A 9,136-nucleotide genomic window follows, 5' to 3' on the forward strand; every position below is an offset into this window, starting at 1 on the left:
TGAAAGTACTTCAAATCTGCAAGTACATCAATGAAAATTCATATCAAAAGGTTGCTCCACTTCTCAACTCAATCTCAAGTGCAAATGCTAGCAAACCTTGCTTCAAATCCTTCTCGGTTTGACTCGGAGATCTCGAGTTCGGCAACTTCGATAGAAAGCTGATAAATTACATATCGAATAACTAACAAGATCAGATGCCATTCAAACCATGCTTCGTTCAATCAACAATATCAAAGTCTTGACATTTTGCAAATCGACGGCATAACGGCTAAAACCGGCAATCCAAACAATATCCAAATCAATCCAACAATCCAGATAACTTATAATCTCTAACATATCATCTCATTACCATAAAAATCAGTATCAATCAAACATGGTAGTGTTCGAATTATTCTTCCCAAATTCATATAAAATCCGAACGACAGTCTTTTGTCGAACCGTCTGCGAATACACAATCGGTACAGCTCATATATGACTATATCTTAAAATCATAAAATTCCATCTTCAACATAAAAATAAAGTCTGAGAAAGATGAATGAAACTTGTACCAAAATGAAGGTCTCGGAGCGGTGATCGCAGATATATATTTCTTTCAAATTTCTGACTACCGGATCGCAAGATATCGAAGTTTGAAAGGGCTGAAAAATCTGAAAATGGCGTGAGGGCTTGTTTCTGATTCCTTCTCCTTCTATTCTGAACATACACGTGAGAATGATAGGAATTAGGTGGACATGTAGATAAATATTGCATATTTTCACTTTAGTCCCTGAACTTTTGGCTATTTGCAATTCAGTCCCCGAAAAAGCGATTTAATTCAATTTCAATCCTTTTCAATTTAAGAATATTAGAATTTAATTCTAAACTCTAAATATTCCCAAATTAAATATTCTCGAATTAAAATTAAATAATCTCGGGCCTTACAGTGTTATGTGATGAGTGTGTTATGTGATGAGTGTGTTATGTGTTGAGTGTGTTTTTGTCAAGTTAATGAACTAAATGTTGTTATGTTGATTGAAGAAAATACGCTTTATGTTTCAAATTGTTATGAATTGGTTTGTAAACTATTCTGAAATGTTTTAAGTAAGGTTTGATGTATGCATACATCTTTCAAAAATTTTCTTTTCCGCACAGAGGTTTTATGGTCATGTTAGTGTGGTAATACCTTCATCGGTTGAGGGTGTTACAGTTTGGTATCAGAGCAGTTCGCTCTGGGTTTTCTTGAAACACTCATGCATACTCGCCACGACTCCAACGCTCTGTCTTCATGTCTGTAAGTTATGTGTCTTATGTTATTATGTGTATGATAATGCGATGAGATATATGTTTGCTTGTTATATGTTAAAGTATATTCACGTTTTGAATCGTGACTGAGCGGTGTGGATAATATTGGACTTTAGGACTATGACATCACGTAGGGGAAACAACACCAACACCAACACCAATTCTGCAAACAACAACCATAGTGATTGCGGGCCAGATAGTGAGAACAATCAAAACAACCAGTTTTTGGCGGGATTAACTGCTCTGCTTCAAGAGCAAAGCCGTGCTCAGGGAGCTCAAATCCAACAGTTGCTTCAAGTCCAGACAGCTAATGCTGGAAATAACCATCCTGCAGCTAATCAGAACCCTATATACAAAAGGTTCTTAGAGTTGGGACCACCTGAGTTCAAAGGAGAGACTGATCCTTTGATAGCGGAACAATGGTTCCAAGCTATGGAGACTGCTTTTGAATTCATGCAGATCACGGATGCGGATAGATTGAGATGTGCTACCTATATGTTCCGTGATGACGCTCGTGTTTGGTGGAATGGAGCCAAAGCAGCGTTGAACCTAACCACCCTTACTTGGAATGGATTCAAGGATGTGTTCTACGGCAAATATTTCACGGTGAGCACCCGAAACAGGTTGGCTAGAGAGTTTTTGGAGATCCGTCAAGGAAACATGTCAATTGCGGAGTATGTAAAGAAGTTTGAAAGGGGAAGATACTTTGTACCGATGATTTCTGGTGAACCTGCTGAAGAGTTGAAACATTTCACAGAAGGATTGAATGCCTTCATCAGAAAGGATGTTAGACTAAGTGGAGCGAAAAATTACAAAGATGCGGTGGATCAGGCCATGCTGTCCGAAAAGGACAGAAACGACATTATCAGAGAGTCACAAGCAAAAAGATCTAGTTATCAGAATCGGGACCAACAAGGAAATGCTAACAGAAAGAGACCGTACCAAGCCCCACCCCAACACCGACCATACCAACAGCAGCAGCATCGACCTCAGGGGCAGAAACAATTGGCTCTACCAGCACCAAAACCGGCGATTGCACCAACAACTTGTCAAAAATGTGGAAAACTTCACTCAGGTCAATGCATGGCAGGGACTGGAGTATGTTTCCTTTGCAAAAAGCCAGGGCACTATCGAAAAGATTGCCCTCAATCCAAAGAACCAGTAAGAGGACGAGTTTTTGCAATGGCACATGATCAAGTGGATCCGAATACAGCTTTAGTTACAGGTATGATTAATGTTTCCAGTAATCCCGCTCATGTCTTAATTGATACTGGAGCTACACATTCATTCATATCTGTTGAACTTGTTAATAAATCGGGTTTAGTACCGGATAAGTCAATATCGAGATTTAGTATATCCTTGGCTTCAGGGGAAGAATTGAGTAGTGATTTGATCGTCAGAGGATGCAGTATACAGATGCAAGGTCATGAGTTGTATGCTGATCTTATTATCCTCAAAATGTCGGACTTTGACGTGATATTTGGTATGGATTGGTTGTCTTGTTACGAGGCTACCATAGACTGTAAACGGAGGACGGTTTCCTTGAAAACTAAGGATGGAGAAACGTTTCTATTCCATGCCACACCGAAAAATAATTCATCTCTTTTAATTTCAGTAGGTAAGGCATGGCAACTGTTGAATAAAGGATGTGCAGGTTTCCTCGCAAGTGTCACTTGCGACCAAGAATTACCTCGATCGAAACTTGAAGACGTCGAGGTAGTGAGAGATTTCCCAGAAGTATTTCCTGATGATATTGCAGGATTACCTCCAGCTAGGGAGGTAGAATTTGGGATTGAATTAATGCCCGAAACCCAACCAGCTTCCAAAGCACCATACAGATTAGCACCGACTGAAATGAAAGAATTGAAGGAGCAACTACAAGAGCTACTCAATAAAGGCTTTATTAGAGCGAGTATATCGCCTTGGGGTGCACCGGTATTGTTTGTCAAGAAGAAAGATGGGTCTATGAGACTGTGCATCGATTATAGAGAGCTGAATCGAGTAACAGTGAAGAACAAATATCCACTTCCAAGGATTGATGATTTGTTTGATCAGTTACAAGGGGCAGTAGTATTCTCCAAGATCGATTTGAGATCAGGTTATCACCAATTAAAGGTGAAAGATGAAGATATTCATAAGACGGCTTTCAGGACTCGTTATGGCCACTACGAGTTTTTAGTCATGCCATTTGGAGTTACCAATGCACCGGCAGTATTCATGGATCTTATGAACAGAGTCTTTCAGCCTTTCTTAGATCAGTTTGTCATAGTATTCATAGATGACATACTGATTTACTCTCGTAGTTCAGATGAGCATCGTCAGCATCTAACTACAGTCTTGCAGATTCTGAAAGAAAAACAATTGTTTGCTAAGTTCAGTAAGTGTGAATTTTGGCTGGAACAGATTGCATTTTTGGGTCACATAGTTTCGGCTAAGGGAATAGAGGTTGATCCAGCAAAGATAGAAGCAATTAAAAATTGGGTTACTCCAAAGAATGCTACAGAGATACGGAGTTTCTTGGGATTAGCGGGTTACTATAGGAGATTCATTCAGGATTTCTCCAAGATAGCGCTGCCACTAACGTCATTAACTTGCAAAAGTGTGAAGTTTGAATGATCTAATCAGTGTGAGAAAAGCTTTTTAGTGTTAAAGAAAAAGTTGATGACAGCACCAGTACTAGCCATACCAGAAGGAACAGGTCAATTCGTAATTTATACAGATGCTTCCAAGAGTGGATTAGGGGCTGTCTTGATGCAAGATGGAAAGGTGATAGCATATGCTTCACGACAGTTGAAGATTCATGAAAAGAATTACCCTACCCATGACCTTGAATTGGCAGCAGTTGTCTTCGCACTCAAACTGTGGAGACATTACCTTTATGGTGAGAAGTGTCAGATTTTCACTGATCATAAGAGTTTGAAGTACTTCTTCACCCAGAAGGAGTTGAACATGAGGCAGAGAAGATGGCTCGAATTGGTGAAAGATTATGACTGTGATATTAGCTAACATCCGGGTAAAGCTAATGTAGTAGCAGATGCTTTGAGTCATAAATCTGCAACCTTGAACAGAATGACAACTCAACAAGAGTTGATTGCAGATTTTGAACGACTCAGATTGGAAGTAGTTGAGCCGATGGAAGTTTGTGCCCTATCAGCCTTAACAATGGTTCCAAGTTTGCTCGACAAGATTCGAACAGGTCAGGCTTCAGACCAGCAATTATTAACTTGGAAACTTAAAGATGAAGCTAAAGGGGGTGCATTGTATACAGTGAAGGATGGGATCGTGCATCACAAAGGGCAAAAGTGGGTACCAGCAGTAGATTCACTGAGGAAAGATGTGATGACTGAGGCTCACACTGTACCATATTGTATTCATCCAGGGAGTACAAAGATGTTCAAGGATTTACAGATGCTATACTGGTGGCCAGGTATGAAGAAAGACATCGTTAAGTTTATTAGCGAATGTTTGAAATGTCAACAGGTCAAAGTTGAACATCAAAGGCCAGCAGGACTTCTGAAACCATTACACATTCCCACCTGGAAATGGGAAGATGTCACCATGGACTTTGTGATTGAACTGCCAATTACACAACGAAGAATGAATTCAATATGGATAATAGTTGACAGGTTGACAAAGTCAGCTCACTTTTTACCAGTTAGAAACAACTTCTCGATGAATCAATATGCAGAGTTGTATATTCGAGAGGTAGTTAGATTGCATGGAGTTCCAGCAAGGATAATCTCTGACAGGGATCCCAGGTTCACATCGAACTTTTGGAAGAGTCTACATCATGGATTGGGGACAAAGTTAGCCTTCAGTACAGCTTTTCATCCACAAACAGATGGACAATCTGAGCGAGTGATTCAGATACTGGAGGATTTACTTAGGGCTTGCACGATTGACTTCGGAGGAAATTGGGAATCGAAGTTGCCTTTAGTGGAGTTCACATATAACAATAGTTATCAAGCTACTATTGGAATGGCTCCTTATGAGGCTTTGTATGGGATAAAGTGTAGGACTCCATTGCATTGGGATAAAGTTGGAGAAAGAGCTATATTGGGGCCAGAAATAGTGCAACAGACAATCAACTTGATAGCAAAAGTCAAGGACAGAATGTTGACAGCACAAAGTCAACAGAAAAGCTACGCCGATAAGAGGCGTAGAGACTTGGAGTTTCAAGTAGGTGATCATGTGTTCTTGAAAGTGTCACCTTGGAAAGGAGTTTTGAGATTTGGGAAGAAAGGAAAGCTGAGCCCGAGATATATAGGACCTTTCGAGATCCTAGACAAGGTTGGAGCAAGAGCTTATCGATTAGCATTGCCTCCAAATCTAGAAGGAGTACACGACGTCTTCCATGTCTCGATGTTGAGGAAGTATATCTCAAATCCTTCCCATGTCATTCGTCATGAACCAGTTCAGTGGACACCAGACTTGTCATATGAAGAGGTACCTATCCAAATTTTGGATACACAAGTCCGAAAGTTGAGGAACAAAGAGATCAAGATGGTAAAGGTCTTATGGCGCAATCAATTAGTGGAAGAGGCTACTTGGGAGACTGAACAAGATATGCGTAGCCGATACCCAAAATTATTTGGTAAGTCGAATTTCGAGGAAGAAATTCTTTTAAGGAGGGTAGAATTGTAAAGTCCAAAAATCCATTAAAATTGCTCACGATTATTTAAAAATAAATTTTTAATGATTTTATGCCTTAAATTGTTTAAGTTATGATTTAATGATTATGTTTATTTTACGTTTAACAATTTGATTAAGTAAATGATTTCAGGTTGAGTTTGATTCTAGACTCTCGGGACGAGGCTATCTTACGAACGAAGTGTTAGAACGTATTTTCACGAGTATTTTAAGTATAATATTGATATAATTTGAATAAAAGAGTTGGGAGATAGTATTTTTTTTATCAGTCGAGTCAAGGAAGAGTGGTAGACTTCATTTTAATTAGTCACCACGATGCGAATTAAGTGTTGAAAGCAACACTCTTCTACCACGTTTCCCACTTATTTATGGACTTGTCTCCCCATGATTGCCCTCCTTCAAGCCTATCTTCTTCTTCTTTCTTTTATTTTCATTCTTATTCTCTTCTTCTCTGAACACTACACGGTTGCTTCAAGAAATTTCAAAGTTAAACTTCAATCTTGCTCCTCTTCGTGGTTAGTTCGTCTCCGAAGTTCCGGATCAACTCCTCCTCCATTCAAGGCAAGTTTTTTTTAAAGCAATTTTAAACCACCATTCAAGATATATGTATTTTGATATGAAAATTATGATTTATGTAATGTTTATGCATGATTTTTTTAGAGCCTAAAATCATGATCTATGTTTGATTGAAATTGTGAAGCATAAGTCGTGATATGTAAGTCGTTCTTGTGAAATTCTTGATAAATAATGTGTGATGATAGATTCTTATGATTTAGAGTTGGGAAAGTACTGATTTTGAAGGTATGTGTTGAATTTTAAAGAGTTGAGTTAGTTGAGTTAAAGCTTTGAAACGTTGCATGTGATGGGTTGCCTCGGATTATCGACACTTGTTGCAATTTTGTGAGTAAATTCTTTTGTAGTAATACAAATTAAATGAGGCCAATTGTATTTGAAAGATAACTAATTTTTCTGCAACTTTTATGTTTTGAAGTTTTCCAAAATCGGTTTTGAAGTTTGGCCAAAATCAATCCAAAGTTTATTGATTGGTTTGATTTTTCTGTACTGACCAGTCTTGGGAGAATGAGTATACCTTTTTATTGAAAATTCCAATTAAGGTGAAGTTTTTGGCATTAGAAAGCCAAGATCAAGGGCTAAAACTTTCATGTTTACCACTTTTCCGAATTCCGACCGCAAAATAGATTTTAAGAATGAACAAGCAGACCCATCAGCAGGGTATGCGCGCCCGCGCCCGAAAAGTAGCGCCCCCGCGCATGGCCTTCTGATTTGAAGCTTTATTTATGTTATTTTAAGGTCCTAAATACATGGTTATGACCTATTAAGGCTTCTAAAATACATTTAAGAGTTTTTATGCAAAAAGTTTCAAGTTTAAAGTCAAGAACGAAAAGAACGACTTACGTGGATCGATTACGTTATGTGGTGCATGTACATGTCTAAGTTTCTTTCATGAAACCTATGTTCAATATGAAAGTATGATTTTTATCATTTATTACATGCACGAAGTTATCGAGTAAAGTTTTATGTTCATGAAACAAAAGTTAAGATGGAAATTATGATGTTTCAATGATGCTTCATGATGGATGAAAGGATATGTTGATGAAATGAAAATGATAAAGCATGAATGAATAATGCTATGTTGAATTATGAAGATATAATATGTTGATGCATGAAAATATTTTGATGTCTTATGTGTCTTTGTGGTGGCAATACGGGAACGGTGCTCCGGTTTGGGCTCCGGAGTAGCCCTCCCAAATACGGCTCAATGTACGGGTTAGGTCCTCCGGGATGAGCTCCGGAGGAGCCTCCGAAAAGGAATGAACGAAAGTTATGAGGCGTAATGCCATATGATTGTTGATCAACAAGAAAATATGAATGTGCCCATTATGAAGGTTGCCACAATTTCGCATAATTCGTCGCCAAATGATAAGCTTATGTTATGTTATGTTATGTTATGCTATGTTAAGTTTAAATGATTATTGAAATCTCATGATTTTTACTGCATACTCTTGTTGAGTCTTTAGACTCACTATACTTGAATGGTGCAGGTAATGAGGATGACATTTATGCATATGTCGATGAGTTCAATGCCGGGCATGAAGAAGAGCAAGGAGTCGGATCGGCGGGCGATGCATTAGTGTGTTATGTGATGAGTGTGTTATGTGATGAGTGTGTTATGTGTTGAGTGTGTTTTTGTCAAGTTAATGAACTAAATGTTGTTATGTTGATTGAAGAAAATACGCTTTATGTTTCAAATTGTTATGAATTGGTTTGTAAACTATTCTGAAATGTTTTAAGTAAGGTTTGATGTATGCATACATCTTTCAAAAATTTTCTTTTCCGCACAGAGGTTTTATGGTCATGTTAGTGTGGTAATACCTTCATCGGTTGAGGGTGTTACAATAACAATCCACAGTAGCATGATACAAAGTCAGCATATCTATTCCCAAGATACAGTCAAAATCTGTCATCGCTAATATCATCAAATTAGTTATTAACACATTACCCTCAAACTCCAGAAGGCAACCCATCACTAGACGCTTAGTTACTATCTCTTGCTCCAACGGAGTAGATACAACTAAATCCATATCTAATGATACATAAGGTAATCTATGTCTCTTAACAAAGCGATTAGAAATAAAGGAATGCGATGCTCCAGTATCAATTAATACAAGTGCAGAAATACCACATAACAGAAAGGTACCTGCCAACATGCGATCGCGTCCCTCTGTAGCCTGATCCTGAGACAGAGCAAACACCTGCCCTTGAGTCTGGGGACGATAACCAGAAGAACTCTATGGTGCTGGCTGCTGACGTGGAACAATAGAAGCCTAAGATCCAACCTGTGATCCCGATCCACTGGCAGAACTCATGCGCTGAGGACAATCTCTCCGCAGATGTCCCTGCTGACCGCAAATATAACAAGCACCAGTAGCTCTCCGACATGAAGCTGCAGGATGCTTCCCTCCACAGTGACTACAAAATTCCTCCTTCTTCTTCTTCTTTCCAAAACGGAACATACCTTGTGAACCACGAGATCCAGATGAAGTAGTAGGAGTAGAAGAAGACGTAGGTCCAGATTGCACAACAGATTGAGCTCGAGGCTCAAAAGATCCACTAGGCTGTGCTGGCATCATCAACTGTGCCCGCCTGTTGCTAGTCTCCACAAGACGGCAACGGTTCACCAAAG

At 38.9% G+C, this 9,136-nt stretch overlaps 1 protein-coding gene across 1 annotated transcript; it reads left to right on the forward strand.

Annotated features, from left to right (window-relative positions):
* The first annotated feature begins 1,401 nt into the window (after nt 1–1,401).
* LOC140874555 (uncharacterized) lies at nt 1,402–6,069 on the forward strand. Its single transcript, XM_073277854.1, has 6 exons — nt 1,402–3,216; nt 3,907–4,162; nt 4,301–4,638; nt 4,762–5,207; nt 5,298–5,464; nt 6,065–6,069. The coding sequence occupies exons 1-6, from the start codon at nt 1,402–1,404 to the stop codon at nt 6,067–6,069; spliced, it is 3,027 nt and encodes a 1,008-aa protein (XP_073133955.1).
* Nucleotides 6,070–9,136: the final 3,067 nt, after the last annotated feature.

The sequence above is a fragment of the Henckelia pumila genome, chromosome 1, assembly GCF_033568475.1.
Source record: "Henckelia pumila isolate YLH828 chromosome 1, ASM3356847v2, whole genome shotgun sequence".
NCBI classification, from domain to species: domain Eukaryota; kingdom Viridiplantae; phylum Streptophyta; class Magnoliopsida; order Lamiales; family Gesneriaceae; genus Henckelia; species Henckelia pumila.

Excerpts from the sequence above, each read along its gene's own strand:
- LOC140874555 (XM_073277854.1), top strand. The coding sequence starts at position 1,402 with ATGACATCACGTAGGGGAAACAACACCAACACCAACACCAATTCTGCA. Across the intron at positions 3,217-3,906 it reads TATCGCCTTGGGGTGCACCG|TGTGAGAAAAGCTTTTTAGT; the intron begins GTATTGTTTGTC and ends TGATCTAATCAG. Across the intron at positions 5,208-5,297 it reads GGAGGAAATTGGGAATCGAA|GACTCCATTGCATTGGGATA; the intron begins GTTGCCTTTAGT and ends GATAAAGTGTAG.